At 59.7% G+C, this 22,372-nt stretch overlaps 1 protein-coding gene across 1 annotated transcript; it reads left to right on the forward strand.

The window, feature by feature from the left end:
- The first annotated feature begins 14,691 nt into the window (after positions 1-14,691).
- Positions 14,692-21,935, forward strand: DUSP7 (dual specificity phosphatase 7). Its single transcript, XM_061396806.1, has 3 exons — positions 14,692-15,396; positions 16,858-17,292; positions 19,942-21,935. Exons 1-3 carry the CDS (start codon positions 14,880-14,882, stop codon positions 20,247-20,249), a joined length of 1,260 nt encoding a protein of 419 aa, XP_061252790.1. The 5' UTR covers positions 14,692-14,879; the 3' UTR covers positions 20,250-21,935.
- The last annotated feature ends 437 nt before the right edge of the window (positions 21,936-22,372 follow it).

Genomic DNA, 22,372 nt, shown 5'->3' on the forward strand with positions numbered 1-22,372 from the left:
TGCTGCTGTGACAGGAACTTTGACCCCTGCCCCCAAGTCTCTCCTACCACCCATGAGAAACCTGTGCACCGCTAGATGAGGGCCCTGGACAGGAGCGGAAGTCCTATCCTCCTGCAGCTTCCGTTTCTCAGTCCAAAGCTGCTCTTGCAGGCACGAATACTTGCTTCTGAAAGTGGGACCTTGACACTCTCTCGGGTGCTCAGTGGGCAGAGGCCTGGCCTGTAGGAGCCAGTGGGGTCGTGGTGTCACTCAGCCGCGCACACTGACGTCAGCTCCTGGCCTCTGGCCTCAGCTCTGGAGTGGAGACCGACTGCGGAGCCGTGGCCGTCCCCAGGCACCTGGGGCCCACGTTCACCCAGTCCATCTTGTTCTCCTGGTCTCAGGCCTGGCCGAGGGCACCAGTGCCCTGCAGATGCTCTGCTCATCTGGCCTCGCCTCCAGACCTCTGCCCTGCCCCTGCCTTTGCCCAGCTAGGCTCCGCCCAGTGACGCGCCTTGACCTGGCAGGTCTCTGGAACCAGCCAGCTCCCCCAGAAGCTCCTATGATGCCCCACCCACCTCTGCTCTGACCCCTCAAACAGACCCCAGCCAGAGTCACCCAAGGACATACCCTCACGCCCAAGGTGGGGCTGGGAGCACTGATTGTGTTCAGCAGGGCCAGCACCCACCCCCACCCTCAGCTCCGCCCCCACAATTGTTCTCCGTGACAGCTGCTCCTGGATTGGCTCTCCTAGAAGCCTCTGGGACTTGGAGCAGGAGAAGCAACGTAATTAGTCTTCCCGGACCCTCCAGGCAGCAGCTCACATGTGCCTGTTAACTAGAAACACAAAGTACTTCCTGTTGCAGAGGCCTGGGCTGGCCCGAGTCGGGGCTGCTGAGTGGGGCTTCTTGGCCCCAACTGTGAAGTTAGCCTTTGCTCCCAGGGTGGCCTTGGTCCCGAGGTTGGGTCCAGTTCACCCTCAGCTGGGGTGTGCTTAGGAATAGGGCTGTTTGTGAGGTTCCCACAAGAATGCCCATGCCCTTTGAAACATATCCCAAAGTCTCCTTTTTTTTCCAGTTCTAATATTTTCTTAATGAAGTATAGTTGATTTATAATATTAATTTCTGCTGTATAGCAAAGTGATTCAGTTATATATATTCTTTTTTTCCATTGTGGTTTATGAAGGGATAGTGAATATAATTCTGTGTGCTACAGTAAGACCTTGTTGTGTATCCATTCTATATATAAAAGCTTATATCTGCTAGCCCCAGCCTCCCACTCCAGTTCTCCCCAGCCCCTTTCCCCTTGGCAGCCACCGCTTGCTTTTGTATGTCCGTGGTTCTGTTTGATAGATGGGTTCATTTGTGTTGCGTTGTAGATTCCACACACAAGTGACATCAGGTGGTATTTGTCTTTCTCTGACTTATTCACACAGTATGATAATCTCTAGTTGCGTCCAGTTGCTGCACACAGCATCCTTTCGTTTTTTCTCCAGTGCTTATTTACTTGGCTGCACCGCGTTTTCCTGTGGCATGCAGGGTCTTCTGGTTGCAGCATGCAGGATCTGGTTCTCCAACCAGGGATCGAACCCAGCCAGGCCCCCTGCGTTGGGAACACAGGGTGTCAGCTGTTGGACCAGCAAGGAAGTCCCTCGTTCTTTTCTATGGCGGAGTAGTAGCCCCGTGTGTGTGCACCACGTCTCTGCCCATTCATCTGCTGATGAACATTTAGGCTGTTTCCACGTCCTGGCTATTGTAAACAGTGCTGCTGTGAACACAGGTGGTGGTGGGGTTTGTTCAGTTGCTGAGTCACGTCCAACTCTGCGCAACCCCATGGACTGTAGCCGCCAGGCCCCTCTGTCCATGGAATTCTCCAGGCAAGAATACTGGAGTAGGTTGCCATTTCCTTCTCCAGGGGATCTTCCCGACCCAGGGATCGAACCTGCATTTCCTGCACTGCAGGTGGATTCTGTACCACTGAGCCACCGGGGAAGCCCAAACATAGGTTTGCATGTATCTTTTTGAATTACCAGTTTTTTCTGGATATAGGCCCAGAGAGGGATTGCTGGATCATATGGTAATTCTTAGTTTTCTGAGGAACCTTCATACTGTTCCATAATGGCTACGCATTCCCACCAACAGTGTAGGCGGATTTCCTTGTCTCCACACTCTCTCCAGCATTTACTGTTCTTAGACTTTTTGATGATGGCCATTCTGACTGCTGTGAGGTGATATCTCATTGTGGTTTTGATTTGCGTTTCTCTAATAATCAGCGATATTGAACATCTTTTCATGTGTCTGTTGGCCATCTATATTTCTTCCCAGGGTCTTCTGTTGGATTAACTGCCTCTGGTTTAGGGGAACCTCAGCTCTGGCGGCCCCTCTTGAGGGGCCAGGGCTTAGTCTGAGGCAGGTTAGGTGAGAGTCTGCCCAGCACTTGGAGCAGGCACCCCTGAGCAGCCAGACCTGCTGTGATGAGGCTTGCTCCTTTCCTGCCTGGCCTGCTTCTGCCATTGGCCCACTCCATCTGTTCTCAGCATAGCAGCCAGAGTCAGCCAAGCCCTAAGATTAAAAAATAATAAATAATAAAAATAAAACTTGTAAGCTAGCTCATGCCAGCCCTGCTGAACCCCTTCCAGCAGTTCCCCAGCCTCCTTTAAGTACAGGCCACAATGCTCACCGCAGCCAGGAGGCCCTACTCAAGCTTGCCTGTTGCCCGACCCTCATCTCCTACCCCCTCCAGCCACCCCTCAGGCTGCTCCAGGCACACCAGCCTCCTTAGTGTTCCTCGGACACACCAGGAACATTCCAGCCCCAGGGCTTTTGCACCTGCTCTTCTGCCAGGCATGCTTTGACTCTCTGCCTTGCTCTGCCCATCTACAACATGGGTAAGAACAGTAGAGGCCTGTAGGGGTGCTGGAAAGATATGCTGAGACTATTCACACAAGGCTGTAAGAACAGGCTTTGTCCCAGCAGGGCTCCAGTGTGTGGCCTGGGGAGGTGGCTGTAAGTGGGAGCTAAAGGGCAGGGCCCCCATTATCCACTCCTGTGGGCTAGCTAGCTGGCTACAAGACCTGCTGCAGGCCTGGCCCTGGTTGCTGCTGCTGCTGCTAAGTCGCTTCAGTCGTGTCCGACTCTGTGTGACCCCATAGATGGCAGCCCACCAGGCTCCCCCGTCCCTGGGATTCTCCAGGCAAGAACACTGGAGTAGGTTGCCATGTCCTTCTCCAATGCACGAAAGTGAAAAGTGAAAGTGAAGTTGCTCAGTCGTGTCCAACTCCTAGCGACCCCATGGACTGCAGCCTACCAGGCTCCTCCATCCATGGGATTTTCCAGGCAAGAGTACTGGAGTGGGATGCCACTGCCTTCTCCCCGGCCCTGGTTGGCCCGCTGGAAACCTGGGGTTCAACCAGTGCTCCTGGGAGGGAGACCCACTGTACCCCGTGAGGCCCTCCCGTCTGCTCCCTAACCGCCATGGGTCTATCTCATTAGACACCCCACTCCACATGCCAACATGGATCCTACAGAGCCTTTTCCTATGAGGCTTCTAGCCACCAGGCCAATCTGAGTGCCCAGGCATGGCTCCCACTGGACAGGGAGGGCAGGAGGAGCAGCCAACCCACATGCCAGATCTCCTTGCCCACCCCTGAACCTAGAGGACAGAGCTGACAGGTCAGTGGCCTCGATGCACCCAGGGCTCTCCAGTGGCGTCAGGGTAGCTGGGCTGGATCTGAATGAGCATCTTGCTGCTGGCTGGCTGTAGAGAGGCCTCCTCACGCCCCCATGGGCCCTGCCACCTACCTGGTTCTATCCTGCTTTTAATGGCTCAGAACCCCAGTCCAGAGGGTCAGGGATTTGGGGCTTTTTCTGCCTGAAGGAGAGAAGTGGGCCCTCTAAGGGGTCTCCTCTGCCGCTGCCACCCTTCCCCACTCCACCCCTGCAGCCTGCTGGCCTGGGCCCTCCTGCAGGGCTGGGAGCCTGGCAGTCACCTTGTGCGGGGAGGGCAGCAGGACTTGTGAGGATAGTCTTCCCTCCTCTGGCCTCCACTCTCCCTCCCTGTCCTCCTCCTCCAAACACATGGTTCCAATCCCCTCTCAGGCCCCTCTCCCCCTCCTCAGCCCCTTCCCATTTCCTCTCAGAGGCCCTCACTTGCATGTGGAACTCATTAGAAGCCCCTCAGGGCTGGTAACACAACTCTTGGGGAGGGGGCCTTGTCCACAGCCCCCATGCTGAGAGGAGCAGCCTCCCTGTGCAGCCTTGAGCTGGAAACCACAGGAGCTGCACTGGTTGGGGGAAGTGTGGCCAGGCATCCGGCTCAGCTCTGTCCAGCACCCATTTAATCATCCTGGCCTCCCCAGGAGCCGGGATGACTTCCGGTCCCACTGCGGCATTGGACCTGCTGGTGAAAAGCAGGCCTCAGAGCACCTGGGGCAGATCACAGGGAGAACGTGGGGTTTTGAGCAGCTCTTGATGACCCTCAGCCTCTCATCTGAAGACAGGAAGGGAAGTGCAGGGAAGAGAACGTGGTCTGAGCAGCCGCTGGGCAACATAAAGCCATTTTCTCTTCTGAAGGACAGGCTGAGGGCAGTGCCGTGGGCTGGGAGTGAAGGTTACACAAAAAAACGGATGCTGTGGTCCCTGGAGTCTGGCAAATGCCAGATTTGGCCAAAATTAAGCCTGCTGTGTCCCTGCAGGACTTCTCAGAGCCTTTAACACACCCTGATGCTCTGCAGCCAGGGCCAGAGTTCAGAGTGTTTCTCAGACATCTGACCGCGTGAGCCTCTTTCTCCAAGTACGCTTGTTGAGACTAGCATTCTGTGACTCCCGCTTTGGACAGCTCTATAGGCAGAGCCCTGAGGAGGCAGGAGGCATGGGTCAAAGCCCCCCTGCTAGGAAAGGCTCCCCGAGGGTCAGAACAGGGGCTGCTGTCTGCCAAGACTGAGCAAAGGGCAGGAACTGAGTGGCAGTCACAGCTAAGGAAGGGTGTGCGGGGGGCCAGTGTGGCTGAGACTTGGAGGGAGGGCCAGGCGTGATGCCCAGTCCCTCCCTGCCCTTCCCTATGGGAGCTTGGTGGGCAGCTGTGGGCACCAAGGCATGAGGCTGGGGACAGGGCCTTCCCCATCCCACATCAGCCTCAGCTCAGGCAGCCACCCACTCCAGGTTCAGAAGAGTTGCTGTCTCCTCTGTCACCCTTCCTGTTGGAGCCACAGCCTCTCTGCCCAGAGTCCATGTTGCCCACACTCCACAGTACAGCTGCATACCAGCCCCAGTCCCAAGCTTCTGCTCCAGGAGCCCTTCCCACAGGGGGCGCCGCCCGCCCCCAGGGCCCTCTCCCCACTGTCCAGGCACAAGAGGGCTGAGCCAGGGAAACGTGCTCAGCCCTGGGCTGGACCCTTCCCAAGCGCTTCTCCTCCTGCCTTGCGTGGTGTTCTGTATGTGCCCCAGTGTACAGAGGAGGAAACAGGCCTGGAGTGGGGAGGCGGCTGGTGGAGTCAGCAGTACAGCCAGGCCCCTTGGTCAGGCTGCCAGTCTCCACTCCTCCCATTCCTGCTGCCCTCCATGCATGGGGCCGGTTGGGAGCACCTTAGGCCAAAGAAGTCCTTCCCTCTGATAATCCAGGGTAGAACCCACCTGGCTGTCCCGCATCCCTGAGAGTTAGAGTAGTAGGCAAAGGTACTGCCCCCCTTTTAGATGGAAAGGCGGGCACCTCCAGGGGCCAGCCAAGTCCACAGCAGCACCCCAGATCTGAGGGTTCCAGCTCCTTCACTGTGGGTGCTCCATGGCCCAGTAGAGTTCATGGCCTGAGGAATCCAGCCACTTCCCGGCCTGAGTTCTTGGCCTGGCCTAGTGGTTCTGGGGAAGGTTTTTATTTTGTGGTGTTTTAGTTTGGCTATGCCAAAATTTTGTCGGGGTCTTTATTGCGACATGCAGGATCATTCATTGCAGCATACAAACTCAGTTGCGGCATGTGGGGTCATCCCTGACGAGGCGTTGAACCCAGGCCCCCTGCGTTGGGAGTGCAGTGTTAGCCACTGGACTGCCAGGGAAGTCCCACAGGGGAGGTTTTGACAGGGGGCTCAAGCTCTGGCCAAACTGCCCTCAATGCCTCACCCCCACGAGCCCCTGACTCAGGCCAGAGGGCTGTGCCGTCAGGGCAGTGCTGGCTTCTAGCTGGAGAGTGCATAAGCCACGGCGAGGGGCGGGGACGTGAGCAGGGGCCCATAAGCAGAGCTGGCCCCGGGTCCTCCCTGTGACCACCTCCGAGGGCCCCACCAGGAGCCCTGAGACTCCACTGGTCCCTCCTCTCTTCCCAGGGGACCCTAGTCTTTGCAGGGATGGGGTGCCCCAGGTTTTGGGGGCATGTGCCCCTGTGGCAGGAATAGGGCTGGGTGAGGCCACATCAAGAACAGGAGTTGCCCAGACTGTTGCGTAGTGCAAGCACCCATGCCTGCCTACCTGTGAGCACAGGACATTCAGCACCAGGCAGCCACCGGGCAGCCACCAGCAGCCTATGTGGAAACACATGCTGGCCACGAAACCTGCGATGGGGCTGAGCACTGAGGCCTCAACCCAGCAACCTCATGTCAGGGCCAGGTCATTTCAGCAGCCTCATCGTGGTCACATGACAGTGATCGCTATCGCTGTCACTGTCAGGGCCTCCTGGGAGGGATTCCTGAAAAACAGGGTGTGTGGGCCGATGGGGAGTGGACCAGACAGGCCCAGGCTGGCAGCAGGCAGATGCTAATGAGGCAGTTGGGCCTGGCAGCTACAGAGAGACCTACCAGGCACCGCCCCTTGGCCCACCAGAAGCACCCATCCCAGGCCCCTGGCACAGCTACCCGCCAGGTGCCCTGGGAATTCCCAGCCGCCTCCACCCTCCCAGCCTGAAAGGTTGGATTGACTTTACTGTCAGGAGCCTGCCACTGCTAGCTAGCCTACTCGAAAAACCACAGCTGGCTTGGGCAAGACAGAGGGCACCACCCCAGACTCCATCACTGCTCCTTGCCTTTGCTCTGGCTGGGAATGCCTACCAGAGGCACCCTCTGGCCACCTCCCCCCCCAACCCCACCCCTCGCCCCAACAAACCATTGGAGCTCCAGGCCCTTCCTCGCAGAGGTGGCTTCAGAAAGGATCAGAGGTGTCAAGCGGGAGGCCAAGGGTGACAGGATGGCTGATGCACCCCCAGAGCCCTGGCTTCCGTCCCTGAGCCCCAGGCGGGCTCATGTGGTGCTGTCCACAACTCTGAAGGGGGAGATCAGCCCATGGCAGAGGTCCTGGGGAGGGGTGTGTGAGAGGAGAAGGCTCGCCTTCACCCACAACTTTGGGGTAGGGGACCTGCTGAGCCCTTTTCTTTTCCACCACTTCTTTCTTCCTCCAAGCTGCAAGGAAATCAGAGCTGGCCACTGCTTTCTTGGGGCTGTTGAGCTGTTTCTCCTGGCCCTCTAGGGGTGACCTCAGTTTCAACAAAGGGGGCTTCCCCACCCAGTCCAGCTCCTCTTCCAGGCTCGAGAATGGTGGTATGCAGGATTGGAACCCAAACTTGGGATTTGAGAGAGCAGTCTGCAGAGGGAGGATGAGAGGCCCTGGTTCGGGTGGTGGCCCATGCTCTCAAACAGGGAGATCGAGGCCACCAGCCTGCGGACGGGGAGGACAGCCTGCCAGGCTCAGTGGGAGCAGGAGCCACTCTGTCACGGTAAGGAGACTTCCGACTCTGGGCAGCCTATGAATGGAAGTGAAAGGTTTCTGGGATCCTCCAGTGTGGCAGAGAAGGGCCAGAGGCATTTTAAGTCACAGGACCGTGCTCGTGGCTGATGACCCAAGAGTCCAAAAGGAAGTCGGATCCCTATTCGGACTCAGCCACCTCTGGTGCGCACTCTGGCTCTGGAGGCCTGGCTCAGGAGGCCGGGCGGGGGTGGGGAGGATAAGCATGCAGTCACTCAGACCAGTGAGTGCTAAGGCCCTGCGGAGACAGCAGGCGGGGTGCCACAGGGGCCTGGGCTGGGGGGATGGAGACTGCAGGGCAGAGGATCCTGGACCCTGAGGGGAGGCGGGAGAGGGGCTGCGCCAGATCACTGAGGCCACGCTGGTCTGTTCCCCCACGTGGGAGGATTCAGAGCAGGGAAGGACCACTGGGTGGGGAATGGACTGTGGGGATGGAGCAGGGGGGCAGGGAAGGAGGCTAGTGAAATGGTCCAGGGGAGACAGGGGGGCCTGGACTGTGGAGCCACAGTGGACAGGTTCAGGGTCGTGGGAAGAATTAGCCATAGAAGCACATTGCATAGCGCACACACCTCCTTGCACGTGCCCCACATCTGTCCCCCACCCTGCCAGTGCAGGCACCCTGCCATCCCAGTGATGGGAGAGAGCTGGTGGAGCAAGGGGCTCCCTGTGGAGGTCAGAGCCACCTGGGCACCACCAGACTGGGGGAACAGAGCTCTAGTTCTTAGTTGGGGCCCAGGCCCCTGCCCAGTTGGGGCTGTAACTATGGGCCTTAGTTTCCCCACTGGTCAAAAGAGTTGACAGCCCTCACAGGGCTGGTGCAAAGCTTGGCTATGAGACCAGAAGGAAACAAGCCTTGAGAGTATCAGGCAGGCCCCTGATCAGGAAGACGACGGGGCCTGTGTGGGAGCCCCAGGCAGGCGTGTCTGCCCTTCCCACGCGCCTGTGTTTGTGTTTCCTTCCCATCACCTTGGCCACCGTGACTCATTGCAGGCGCTGTGGGTAGGTGAGTTAACTGGTTGGGGTTGGAGCCAGACCCTTAGGTAAGGCATTCCCTTCCTAGGCCTTAGTTTCCTCATCTGTAAGATGGACAGCCAAGCCCTGCTTTGCTCACCGCACAGGGGAACCTGGGGTGGTGCAGGGCCAAGGAGGTGAGCGCTGCACTGGCGTGAGGGCAAACGGTACAGCCGTTGTGCTGGGACCAGGGCTGCTGGATGTCGGCCCCAGGGCAGCCAGCCGTGAGCAGGGCTTGAAATGTTCACTTGCCCAGGCTGACCAGCCCGGCGGACCCCCCCTTCTTGAGGGGAACCCCAGGCCTGAGAGAGCTTGGAACAGAGGGCAGGTGGGGTCATGAGAAAGGCCTGGCTGGGCCCAGGTCTCTGGGTGACTCATGGGGGACTCTGGTGATGCAAGGAGGCTCACACAGGGGAGGTCGCAGAGGCAGGATACCCAGCCCTGCTGTACCCCAACTCCTGCAAGCTCAGCTGCCCATAAGTAGGTAGAGAGTAGAAATGCTGGACCCTGCAGGGGAGGAAGTGTGTGGAGGCAGGGGTGCTTTGTCTGGGGCACTGAGTAGGAAGCAGGAGGAGGTCAGGGTGAAGCGAGCTGGTCCAGCTAGGAATTGGGAATTCAGCAAATAGGTTTTGTCTCCCTTGACTACCACAGGTAATCAACTGGTTTTGAGGCCTGAGTATGGTGCAGCAAGTGCTGTGGTTGACTAGTAATGCCTGCCCGGGAAGAATCGTGGCCAAGCAGCTGACCCTCTGGGCTGGTGTGTGGCCAGGAAAGCCACACTCTCAAATGAGTAGCCCTGGCTGAGGGCCTGCAGTTGCTGCTGGGTGGGCAGCTGGGAGAGAGAAGATGACATCCGTCGTCTCCCTCTGAATGTTCCCACACTCCCTTGTCCAGGGCAGGTTCTCAAAAAATGAGCCCGCATGGGAGGGGAGCTTCCCCACCTCTGCCTTCTCCAGGCTCCTTGGGGAGTTCCCAGAGCTCTGCCCTGGCTTCCATCCTGCTGGCTTTTGTCCTCTGGTTCTCCCGGGTGTGAGCCACTCTTCCCCCTGCTCCCCAAGGACTCAACACCTGGGCCGGGCGGGAGGACACTGGAAAGGCTGGCTCTGCAGTTGCAGAGCTGTCCCAGGCAGCAGCCTGTCCGTGCAACTCTGCCATCACCGGGGCCTGGCATTCCCTGCTGGGAGGCAGGCAGGGATAGATCCTTCCACTCCATCCAGAACTAGTCAGCCCAGAACACCCCAACCCGGGCCAGTAGGGAAGGGTGGGCCCAGGTGACCATGGATTCCACTGGCCTGTAACAACCCCTCTGGGTTCTCTGTGGGCACCCTTCTTAACTGGGTGGCAAGTGCCCAGACATACTCTGTCTATAAAACACAGAGAGTATGTGCACATGTGTGTTGGGTATTTCTGCACGAGAGTGCACTTCCACTCTCTACCTACTTATGGGCAGTTGAGCTTGCAGGAGTTGGGGTACAGCAGGCTGGGTATCCTGCCTCCGTGACCTCCCCTGTGTGAGCAAGTGAACATTTCAAGTCCTGCTCATGGCCCAGCCAGGCCTTTCTCATGACCCCACCTGCCCTCTGTTCCAAGCTCTCTCAGGCCTGGGGTTCCCCTCAAGAAGGGGGGGTCCGCCGGGCTGGTCAGCCTGGGCAAGTGAACATTTCAAGCCCTGCTCATGGCTGGCTGCCCTGGGGCCGACATCCAGCAGCCCTGGTCCCAGCACAATGGCTGTACCGTTTGCCCTCACGCCAGTGCAGCGCTCACCTCCTTGGCCCTGCACCACCCCAGGTTCCCCCGTGCGGTGAGCAAAGCAGGGCTTCTCTGTCCATCTTACAGATGAGGAAACCAAGGCCTAGGAAGGGAATGCCTTACCTAAGGGTCTGGCTCCAACCCCAACCAGTTAACTGTATTTGTATATATTTTTAAAATTATTTTATTTTTGCTATGTCAGGTCTCAGTTGTGGCACGTGGGCTCCAGAGCATGTGGGCTCCGTAGTTGTGGCTCAGAGGCTTAGTTGCTCCACGGCATGTGGAATCTTAGTTTCCCCACCAGGGATCAAATCCTTGTCCCGAGCACTGGACACCAGGGATTGGTGTTCTGTGTCTTTCTGCACACACATCTGTGCCTATGAGCATGTATGTGTGAACACATAGATCTGTGTGTGTGGGCCTGTATTGTGTCCTTAAGAGTGTGTGTACGTGTATGTGCACACACACAGATGTGTACAACCAGGAGTTCTGTCCGGAACAGGAGAGTTGCCAGGCCTTTCACAGTCCACTCCTGTCCTGGCTTAGACACTAGCTGTTCTGACTGCAACCCAGACAAGCACCTCACCAGGGTATGTGGAGACGGCTGTCCCAAGGTTCAGGGGCAAGCAGAGAGACCGCTAGTCTGGGTCTTAGGCAAGGCTCTGGATGGCACATCTCCAGCCTGTGGAGTGGTCCTGGGTAGAGACTGGCTCTGTCACCAGAGCAGGCACCCTGGACTGGGTGCCCAGCCCCTGCCTCTTCTCAGCTCTCACAGCGGGAAAATCTGCCCTCATGGAAGCAAGCAGGAGCTCACCTCAAATCTGTGCTGGGATGTGAGGGCCAGGAACGGACAACCCTCCCCGCTCCTGCCCGTGCCATTAAAAACATGGTGGCTCACCTCTAAGAAATCCAGGGGCACCAGTGGGGAGAGGGAGGCTCACTTTCAAGATGCTTATGCTTGGTGACACCGTTCCCGGGTCACCATGCCACACGGACATGGGGTGGGGGGCGGCTGGGGTGGTGCACACCAGTTCTATTCAGTTCACATCAGAGCTCCCGCTGTCACAACCAAGCTTTGCCCCCTGGGAAGGCCCCTCCACCATGTGGTTCTGGGGCTGAATGTGTGCAGACAGGGCGGATGGCTCCAAACGTGTCTATTGGGTTCAGGCCTGGCAACTAAGGGATGAGGCAGAGGTGGCAGGAGGAGTGACTTGGGGAAGGGAGACAGGCCACTGGACATACAAAGGGGGGGTGGGTGGCCTGTGACTATGACTGTGGTAAGAGTCCAGAGCAAAGATGGGGGCAGGGTCCTGGGATCACCTGGCCTAGAGAATCTAGAAGCTGGGATATTCTTCTAGAAGATGGACAAAGAGTGCAAAAACTGTCCAGGCTGAGGAAAGTGTGTGCAGAGGCCTGAGGCATGTGGGAGAGGGGTCCATTCCGCAGACAACTCCACACCCACCCATAGCTCCCCACTTACCGCCAGGGACCCACCCTGCCCTTCCAGGAGACCCTAGTGAGTGGGGCATCTCTTCCAGGGGCTGCAGGTGAGGAAGGATCTGAACCTGGAAGGGCGGGAAAAGCCACATTCCTGAAGAGGAGGAATGCCTTTGATCCCAGGCCACCCAGTCCCCTCTTCCAGGATCCCTGAGAGGCTCACAGTTGCAGAGCAAGGCCCTGGGCAGGGGCAGCTCTGGAGTCTGCTGTTGGACCCTAACCAAGTTCCTGTCAGGCTCTGAGCCGTGTATGTACATCACAGGGTTCTGTATCTGTCCACGGCCCTTCCCCCAACACTCAGGGGCAGCCCTGCTGGGATCACTTTATGCATTGTGTCCAGCTGTTCAAGGCTGGAGGCAGGGCTTCCACTCAGGAACCAAGGCCTTGGGCTCTTCTCCAGCCAGGGTGACCAGGCCCGGGACCGCGCTGCACGTCAGGTGGCCAGGCTGATTTTCTGCCACTGTCACCCCCTCCCTCCCCAGATGCTGTCCCTTGTCCTGTACTGCAGGAGGAAGCCCCCACCCCCAGGGAGTCTTCCCAGTTCCCCGCATCCTCACAGGCCTCTCCTCCAGGGTGGCTGTCGGAGAGGAGTCCGCAGTGGGAAGAATAGGAAGCCATCACAAGCGAATTATGGGAAGGTGGGGCTCTTTCCCTCTCCTGGGAGGGGCACAGAGAGTCCCCTCTCCGTTGGGTCCCCACTAATGAGAACACTGCTGTAGTCCACACTCCAACAGGCCCCCAACAAGCCCACTGAGGAATGCCTCGTTGGCGAGGAGGTCCTCTCCCATGTGTGTCTGCTCAGACCTCTCTTTTTTGTCTATTACTTGGCTGCACAGCCCAGCATGTGGGATCTTAGTTCCCTGACAAAGGGGTGGCACCTGTTGCCCCTTCATTGGAAGTGCAGAGGAGTCAATCCCAGGACTCTTCGTTTGAGTGCTGTCCCTGCCGACCAGCACCTGGACTACTGCCTTCTCCGGCTGACAGAGTTGGGATGGACTGTTTGGGTGCTGTCGGGCCCAGCACCCTCCCACATGGGGAGACCTGAGGCCCAGAGAGGTGAGAACCACAACTTATCAGCAAGTAGCAGAGCAGAGTGAGCATCTGAGCCCCTCAGGCTCGGGGAGCCCTTTCCACGCGTTCCGGATCCCCAGGCAAGAAGGTGCTGCCCAGCAACCCTAGGACAAGCCTGCGTGGGAAGCCAGAGACCTGCTTTTCCTATCACCTCCCTGGGCCTAGCATCTCGGGTGATAAGACCATCTATGACTGCAATACTCTGGTCTTTCCGGAAGTGTAACCGTGGAAGAGATCCCTGCTCCTCTGCGACACAGCCCTGCAGTTGGGATGAAACCTTCTGGTAAACTCCTCCGCGAGGACAAAAGGGCGTTAGGTGGGGAGATGGGTAGCGGGGAATGCCGCAGGGCCGCTCCTCTACCTGGTCTGAAAGCTCAAATCCTTCGGGTTCCAGAGGCACGCACTCTGGCAAATCTCAGGCACCACCGCCATTCATCTCTGACCCTAATTCCCCCCTGGATGTAGAGGCAGCGTGGCGGGGAGCCGCCCAGCCTCGGGCAGAGTAGGAGGGCGTAAGCCCCAAGGAGGTGGGCGCACTCTGCCGGGCCGGAAACGGACCGGACGGACTGCAGGATCAGCCAGGGACTCCGTCCCCAGCGCAGACAGCCCTGACTCCGTAGGGAAAGCGCGGCAGGCCCCGCGCACGCGCGCCGCGCTGGTGGAGCCGCTTTGTTCCAGGGCTACCTGCGGCTCCATTCACCTCCTCCGCCGAGCCAGCCAGCCTGCCACCCGCAGCCAGTGCCGCTGAGGCCCCGCCCAGCCCGCGCTGGGTGGAACTTTTGGCGGGCCCCGCCTTCCCTCTGCCCCGCTCCTTCGGCAGCGATTGGCGCTCTGCGTGGTGCGTCCCGCCTGTCATTAAAGTTGATTCGTGAGTTAGGAAAGGTGGGAGGAGAGCAGATTACAGAGGGGGCCCCTCCCTCCCATCCCGTCCTGGGGAAAAGTCACGTGGCGCTTCACTCCGCGCCTGTCACCACTCCGCTTGTAAAGCTTTCTTAAAGGTCCCGCTGTCTCTTCCCAGGGCCGGTCTTTTTGGGGATTTCTACAACCTAGCTCGCGGGGGGTGGCACGGCCCTGGGCCTTCCTACCTTCGCAGCTGCCTAGTTCTGCTTTCCCTCTCGGGCCTGCTGGAGTGAGACGACCCCTCAGGTCTCCAAACGCAGAACCCTCTTTGGGACTGTGCAGCCGCCTGAAACGGTGACCACCTAGGCGCACAGGGAATGGCACGGAGTAGGTGTTCAGATCGCGTTTGCTGAACTCGCTGGGAGTTGTTCATGAATTAGAGGAGTCGACAGGACTTCGGCCCAGCTTGATCGCCCCTTTCCTCCGCTCCATCCCCGGGAGACTGCGGGAATGTAGGGGAGAGGATCCCTGGAGCGGGACGCCCCCGAGGATAGCTCTTGGGACAGGCACAGAACTGGGAGCTCCGGGATAGAGACCCAGAAGTGTCTTGGTCGGGCCCCTGGGAGAGTTGTAGTGGGTTCTGGGCGGCAGCGCTGAGGCCGAGCGAAGGCCAGGGGGCTGGTCTCCGGGCTTAGGGGACCGCTCGCGTGCCCGCAGACCCCGTGGGGAGGGGCGCCGCAGCTGCGGCGCCTTTAAGCTCGGGAGCCGCGGCGCGGCCCCGCCCCCCCGAGGACGCCTGGGCGCGCTGCCGCCTGAGACGCTGTTTAATTGGGGCTGTCAGGCCGCGGAGCGCGCGGAGGGCCGGGCGGGACGGAGGCCGGGAGGCCGGGGCGGCGGGCGAGCAGCTCGGCGGGAGGCGGGCGCCCGGAGACGCGGCTGGGGCCCGCGCGGCCGGGGCGCCGTCCCAGGGCAGGGCTGCCCGGCCCCGGCCCCGGGCCGCCCGCGCTCCCCATGAAAAACCAGCTCCGCGGCCCCCCAGCGCGGGCGCACATGTCGGCCTCGGGGGCGTCGGCGGCTGGGGACACCGGGGCGGGGTCGGAGCCCGGTGCGGGATCTGGATCTGGCGCCGGCACCGGGGCAGACGCGGCGGCGGGCGCAGGGGCCATGCCCTGCAAGAGCGCCGAGTGGCTGCAGGAGGAGCTGGAGGCGCGCGGCGGCGCGTCCCTGCTGCTGCTGGACTGCCGGCCGCACGAGCTCTTCGAGTCGTCACACATCGAGACGGCCATCAACCTGGCCATCCCGGGCCTCATGCTGCGCCGCCTCCGCAAAGGCAACCTGCCCATCCGCTCCATCATCCCCAACCACGCCGACAAGGAGCGTTTCGCTACGCGCTGCAAGGCGGCCACCGTGCTGCTCTACGACGAGGCCACGGCCGAATGGCAGCCAGAGCCCGGCGCTCCCGCCTCGGTGCTTGGCCTTCTCCTGCAAAAGCTGCGCGACGACGGCTGCCAGGCCTACTACCTCCAAGGTAAGGGCGGCAGCGAGACCCAGTCTGGAATTGGGGCTCTCCCGTGGCTCCCGGATGCCCCCGACGGAGGCGGCTTTCACTCCCCGTGCCCGGCCTGTCCAGCCGGCGCCACGTCTCCCCCGCTCGCATCCTCCCCTCCAGGGCTCCCGGCCCAAGCTGTGCGGGTGTAGGCTGGTACAGTGGCCCCCTCTACATCCCTTTCCGGGCATGATCTGAGTGGGCTGAACAAACTTTTCCCCACTTGGGCTTTCCTTTTTTCCCCATTGTTGGGGCCATGGTAGCTCCCAGGTTCCCCTGGAGCCCGGCAAAGGAGGGATGGTCCCCTCCTGGGCACCAGTTCAGCTCCTCCAGCCTGGAATGGGTGTCCCTGGAAGGCCAGAGTTAGGACAGGAGCCTTTAATCACCACCCTCGCCCCTGCCAGGGCAGAGGGAGAGTTTGGGGGACTCTGGGCATCCCCGTGTGGGGCTTGTCACTGGGGAATCACCACCTCTTGGAAGTGCTTGGGGCAGGGCTGTAAGGAGTGTCCCTTGCCCCAGCTCTGGTTTTCCGAGACCCCCAAGTCCTTAGCCAGTCACCCCAGAGGTGGTGGAAGGGGGAGGCAGCCCTGGGAGGCGAGTGACTGCAGCCGGTGTTTCCAATTAACATTCCAAAATGGCCTCTTGCTGGCAGCGGGGCGGGCAGACCGGAGGGGAGAGGAGGCCTGCGGCACCCTCGGGCGCAGGGCCCATGCTTAGCTGCAGCGCGCTCCCCATTTCTTGTCCCTGTAAAGCCCCCAACAGCCTCCCCTTCTGTGGGTCCAAGGCCAGGGTGGGGGTATCTTGGGTTCTAAGGTGGGTTATGGAAAAGGAGCCAGGACACCTTTTATGAACTTGCTCCTGCTGGGGGACAGAACCAGCCGATACCTTCACTACCCTCCCTGGCAGTGGTGGGAAGTGGGAGCAAGCACCAGATTCCCAGTCGAGGGCCCAGGCCCTCTGCCTCGAGCTGACCCAGATGCAGCTCTGGCCTGTGATCTCTTCTGTAAGAGGGTTTGCAAACCCAGAGGTATTGGCCTGAGATGGGGTTGTTTGCTTTCCTTTACTGCTTAGCAATTACCGAGCACCCATGGGTGCCTGATGCAGGGGAGCCGTGGAAGAGGCAGGGGCTGGATTCTGTCCTCAAGTGCCCTAAAGTCAGTGGTGTGGCTGGGGCCCTGAAGCCCTATGGGTTAGGGTATGGTGCTCAGGCATGTTACTTTACCACCTGGGGTCTCAGTTTCCCCATCTATAATGTGGGCCACAGGACAGATGAGGAGCAAGCAGGAGAGAGAGGGTCCATGTGTAAATACTCAGCACTGCCTGTGCTGTCCATTGGTGGTGGCGTGGTCCTTGCTGCGAGGAGCCCAGTTTGGGGACACTGGCCAGTGGCACTGTCGGTCTCACGCGGGCCCTGTCCACCCCTACCCCCACCCGGGGCCACAGGTGGTTTCAACAAGTTCCAGACAGAGTACTCGGAGCACTGCGAGACCAACGTGGACAGCTCGTCCTCGCCAAGCGGCTCACCACCCACCTCGGTGCTGGGCTTGGGGGGTCTGCGCATCAGCTCTGACTGCTCGGATGGGGAGTCAGACCGAGAGCTGCCCAGCAGTGCCACCGAGTCAGACGGCAGCCCGGTGCCGTCCAGCCAGCCAGCCTTCCCCGTTCAGATCTTGCCCTACCTCTACCTCGGCTGCGCCAAGGACTCCACCAACCTGGATGTGCTCGGCAAGTACGGCATCAAGTATATCCTCAACGTCACGCCCAACCTGCCCAACGCCTTTGAGCACGGGGGCGAGTTCACCTACAAACAGATCCCCATCTCTGACCACTGGAGCCAGAACCTCTCCCAGTTCTTCCCCGAGGCCATCAGCTTCATTGGTAAGAGCTCCTGTGCTCAGGCAGGGGGGGCAGGCGTGCGTGTCGAGATGTGTGGGGCTCTGGGTGTCGCCCATGCCTGGCTTGGGTACCTCTGTGCCTGTCGAGGCTTGTGTGCAGCCCTGCGTGTGCCAGCCTGTGCCAATGGGTGTACCGGGGCCCACTGTGAGTCACTGAGGCCCTCGGGGCTGGAGCAGGCCCCCGACCTGCGGGCTCTCCACAGCTGCTGGAGCAGCGTGGACTCTGCTGTCCAGACACCTTGGGTTTTCTGGCTGTGCTGTTTGGAGCTCAGCACGCTCAAACGTCCCAGCTCTCAGACCTCCCACGGGTCTCACTTGCCTTGCGTCACACCTCAGCACATGTTTCTTGAGGACGGGCTGTCACGGTGCCTCTTTGGGCTCTACTGTGTACCTGAGGGGGCTGAAGGGTAGTCTGGAGCCAGAGGCCTACCCCAACCTGGCAGCTCTTGGGACGTGCTGACCCAAAGAGCCTCAGGGTGGCTTCAGATGTTCCCGGCAGCCTGTGGGGCTGGCTTGGTGTCCAGGCGGTGAGGGGAGGCAGAGGAAGGCCTCCCCCAGATCAGTGTGTCTGCCATCTGGCTCGGCGCCCTCAGCCCCTGCATCCGCAGCCTCGGCTGACTTGGGCTCCTTATCTCTGACCTCCCTGCCCGCTTCCTCCTCGGCCAGCTGGAAGCTATCAGTTGGCAGGTCACCGTCCCTGGCTCGGCCATCCCCAGGATTCAGGAAAGGGATATGGGATGAGGGGGTGAATGTAAGCCCTGGGCTCTCTGAGGCTGGTGACCAGTGTTCTGCCCAGCCTCCAGGCAGCGTTTTCCCGCTGGCGGCTGTGTCCAGTGGAGGGCGTTTTGGTGTCAGCTGGGCCGGGCTAGCTTTAATAACAGGAAGTGGGAGGCTTCCCCGCCTCATCCGCTTACTGGGAACCAAAACTAGGTGCCTGGCTGGGAGGAAGGAAGGAAGCTGGGGCGGGGGAGGGCTTGTGTCAGGGGCTATCCGGAGCTTCCCGGCTCTGCCCCGAGGACGTGCCCAAGAGGGTATGGGTGCCACCTCAGCACTCGTGGTCTCCGCAGCTAGGTGTGGGGTGAAGGGGGTCCCCCACGACTTTCCAGGGCTGAGCCTGATTTGTAGGTGCTTTTATCCCTCTTGAAGGCCCCTTTACATCAGGGGAAGGGGACAGAACAGGGTATAGAGGTGGGGGGAACCTCTATATGTCACTCATCCCTGTGTGACAAGAGAAGGAAGTGAGGCTCAAAGATCCCACAGGACTTGGGGGTAGGGGGGGTGGGGGCGGAGAGGGGATGAAGCACCAGCCTCCCCAAGACCCAGCCACACCCCTTAAAGAGCTAAAAATAAAGCCAGCAGGAAGTGGTTGTACTTGGGATCACCTGGGTTTGGGTTTGGGGACCAGGCTTCCCCATTATCCTGATGGGGCTTTTCTCCACCACCCCCCTTATCCTGCCCCAAATTTCAAGATCCGACAACGTGTTCCACGTGAATTTGTGGCATCTGTCTCTTCCCCTGCTGGTCTTGCCCCAGTCGGTCCCCGAGTCTGGATGAACCACCTACTGCATGTTCAGCCCTGGGAATCCTCACGTGGGATTGGGAAAAGGGAAGTCCTGCCAGGCCCGAGACAGTGCGCGCCCCGGGGAGCGGTCTGTGAACCTCCGCACCTCCTGCAGGTGTGGGCCCGGCTCCCGGGGCTCAGGCGGGAACCACGTGGGCCCCAGGGCTGCCTCTCGTTCATCTCTGTCCCCAGCACAGCCATGGCACAGCGGTGCAGCCGCCCTCGGGTCTTGGGGGGAGAGCATAGGACTGAGTTGGTCAGTGGCTCAGCCAGCATGTGAGCTCCGAATGCATGTCAGGAGCCTGGCGCCACACTGAGGAGGGTGCGGGGAGAGCTGACGGAACTTGAGTGGCTGTGCTGGGAGGTGTCACTGGCACACAGGCCGGGGAACAGTCTAGGAAGTGGGCCCCACTTAAGCTCCACTGGTGAAACTAGGCTTGGCCCTGGTCCCCCATCTATTCAGGAGCAGGACTCAGGCCCCCAGGGACTGGCTGGGCCCAGTCCAGAGCTGAGCGTTGCCCGCTGGTCCCATGTGGAAGGGCCTCCATGGCGCCCATAGCCCAAGGAGGCTATCGGGGCACCCCTGGAGCTGCCCCAGGAGGTGGGCTAGCAGGGGTGAGTGCTGCCTGTTAGCAGGAACCCTCGTGTGGCCTTGTCACTGCGTGTGTCTGCCTGTCTCATTGATCAGATAACCTTGGTAGCCATGCTGCAGATGACCCGAGAGGACGCAGGTGACTCTAGCACACAGTTCTAGCAGCAGGAGGACTGGCAGCAGGCACAGGGCTCACGGAGCCCTCCCTTGGCTCAGGTCTCTCTACTGGCCCTGCGAGTAAACAGGTCTGTCGGACAGAGCAGAAACCGAGGTGCAGGCACGTCAGCTGGACTGTGGCAGAGCCCCTCCATGCTCACGCTCTTCACCTTGACCCCAAGTTGCTGTCCCACCCGCCTGGGACTTCACCAAGTCCCTTGAGAGTCTGGTGGCACCAGTCCCTTGCCATGCCCCTCTCTGTGCCCGACCCGCGGGAGCTCCCTGGAGGAGGCACCAGCCTGACCCATGCCCGTGTATTGCAGACGAGGCCCGCTCCAAGAAGTGCGGGGTCCTGGTGCATTGCCTGGCGGGCATCAGCCGCTCGGTGACCGTCACAGTGGCCTACCTGATGCAGAAGATGAACCTGTCGCTCAACGATGCCTACGACTTTGTCAAGAGGAAAAAGTCCAACATCTCACCCAACTTCAACTTTATGGGGCAGCTGCTGGACTTCGAGCGGACGCTGGGGCTGAGCAGCCCGTGTGACAACCACACCCCCAGCGAGCAGCTCTATTTCTCCACACCTACCAACCACAACCTGTTCCCACTCAACACGCTCGAGTCCACGTGAGGCCGGGGGCACGGGGCGATGGGCCAGCCCCTCCCGGGCCCCCACAGGGCCCGCCGGCAGGGCCCAGGCCTGCCGCCTCTGGCCCGAGGAACCCAGACATCACCTGTGCCGAGGTGAGCTCCCCTCAGTGTCCCACAGCCAGGCCTCCACCGGCAGGACTTTCCGGAGGGGCCCGAGGCGATCAGACACATGGCTTTGGGAGTCCCTTGGGGCCTCTCCTTGTCCCAGGACACTCCTTTCTGCTGATGGCTCAGCCAGTTTGGCTGTTTTTTTAAAAGACACATCCACGGACCTGAGTTTACTTTTTACTTTTGGCAGGTAAACCCAAGCTCCCTGGAGCAGAGAGCGTGTTGAAGCTCTGCTTGATTGCTCTTTTCTGTAATGGAAAGTGTTATTTTCAGGCTACATGCAACAGTGGACTGTATAAACCAGTATTTCATCCCTTTCTTGATCCAGTGAGAGAGAGAGAGAGGTGTTATCAGTTTGTTTTTCTTCCTATTTCAAAAAGCAATTCTTGAGTTTTTGTTTCTGTTTTAATGGAAAAGACAAACCCCACGTTGATCTTGACCAAATGCGTTTTGCACATGTGTGAAGCCTCCGTTTCTGCAGCGGCCCTTAAAGGGGTGGTTCGCTGCTCCCAGCAGGGGTCTCCCAGGCCTGCCCGTATCTCCCGCCTCGGCCGAGCCCACCTGGCGCTGCATTTGCCTGTGATGCCCGCTGTGAGTGGTGGGCTGGACGGGTGACCTTTGCCTTCTCTGCCCACCCACTTGTCCTCTGGTAGTCCCTGCAGACCACCCCAGGCAGAAGAGGAGGCCACAGGGGACTGCCAAGCAGTAGCATTAACCCTCTGGGCTCAGCCCTGAGGAGGGCCCCAGGCCCTTTTTATCCACTACTTCTGTCTCTCTCTCTCTCTCTCTGGCTGAGGGAGCAGGCCCAGTGGCTGGGGAAGTTTAGGTGGAGGGCGCAGCCCTGCCTCCCAGGTCTCCTCCTCCACCCTGGCTGTTGCTTGGGTTCCAGCTGCCACTCCCAGCCCCTCAACCCGTGGAAGCCGGCCCTGTGCGCACCTTGCCCATGCCTTGGGTTAAGAAACTCATCCATTTCAGCCCCGGGGGGTGGGGCATGGGGCAGCAAGGGCGGACAGGGAGAGGGGTGTGAGGCCTGTCCATCCCGCCACCCAAGCCCGCTGTCCACAGAGCAGAGCCACGGGTCCGGTATCCTCTGGTTCCGTTCCTTCTCCAAGCTCCATTTTCCCGGGTGGTGGAGCTGCATGGGTCCTAGGGAGGGCCGGGGTCCCTGAGCGAGCCAGCACTCGGCGTGTGAGCGAGGCCACGGAAACCCTGCCCCAATGCATCTTACCTCACAGGGCTGGTTTTCAGGGATTCTTCAAGGCAGCAGGTGAAAATCTTGCCACAGTTGAGAAATTGACAAGAAGCTTCCATGTTGTGTACATGGTTCTCTTTCTCTCTTTTTTACCTTTGAAAAGAAAAACCCAGAAAAACGCATCAGATTTGTGTACATGAGGGTATGCCAACAAGGGTGGCCAGTTTTGCTTTATGATCTTATGAAGGAAAATTTGTGACCCTACATACACACACACACACACACACACACACACACACATATATATATATATTCCCGAACGGGACTTTGTTTATATTGCAAATAAATATTATTTTTTCTTTAAAATGAGTGGTGTCTGATAAGGGCCAGGGCAATGAGGAGAAGCACTATGGCCATATCCGGGGGCCTGCTGGGCACTTACTGGGACTGGTCAGAGGCGCCCAAAGCTGGGAGGAGCAGCTGGGGTGTGGGTCGGCAGGGACACTGGGGCTTTGGCCCCCTGGGTGACAGGAGAGCGAGGCGTGGAGACGTTCCGTGCGCCAAGGTCACACAGCAGAGCCCTGCTTGCCCAGACACACCCAGCACTGCCCGCCCGGACGCTGCCCAGACCGCCCAGCCGCCCCAGGTCCTGACTGGCCCCCGCAGCCCTGGCCCTTCCTCTTGCTGCTCTCGGGGATGGGACATGGGCTGTGCATCTGTCAACCTCACTCTCCCCCACACCATCCCTAGGATGCCTGCAGGACCTGATGCTGGTCAGTGAGTGGGCCAGCCCCACGGGAGCC

The sequence above is a fragment of the Bos javanicus genome, chromosome 22 (assembly GCF_032452875.1).
Source record: "Bos javanicus breed banteng chromosome 22, ARS-OSU_banteng_1.0, whole genome shotgun sequence".
In the NCBI taxonomy this organism is placed as follows: Eukaryota; Metazoa; Chordata; class Mammalia; order Artiodactyla; family Bovidae; genus Bos; species Bos javanicus.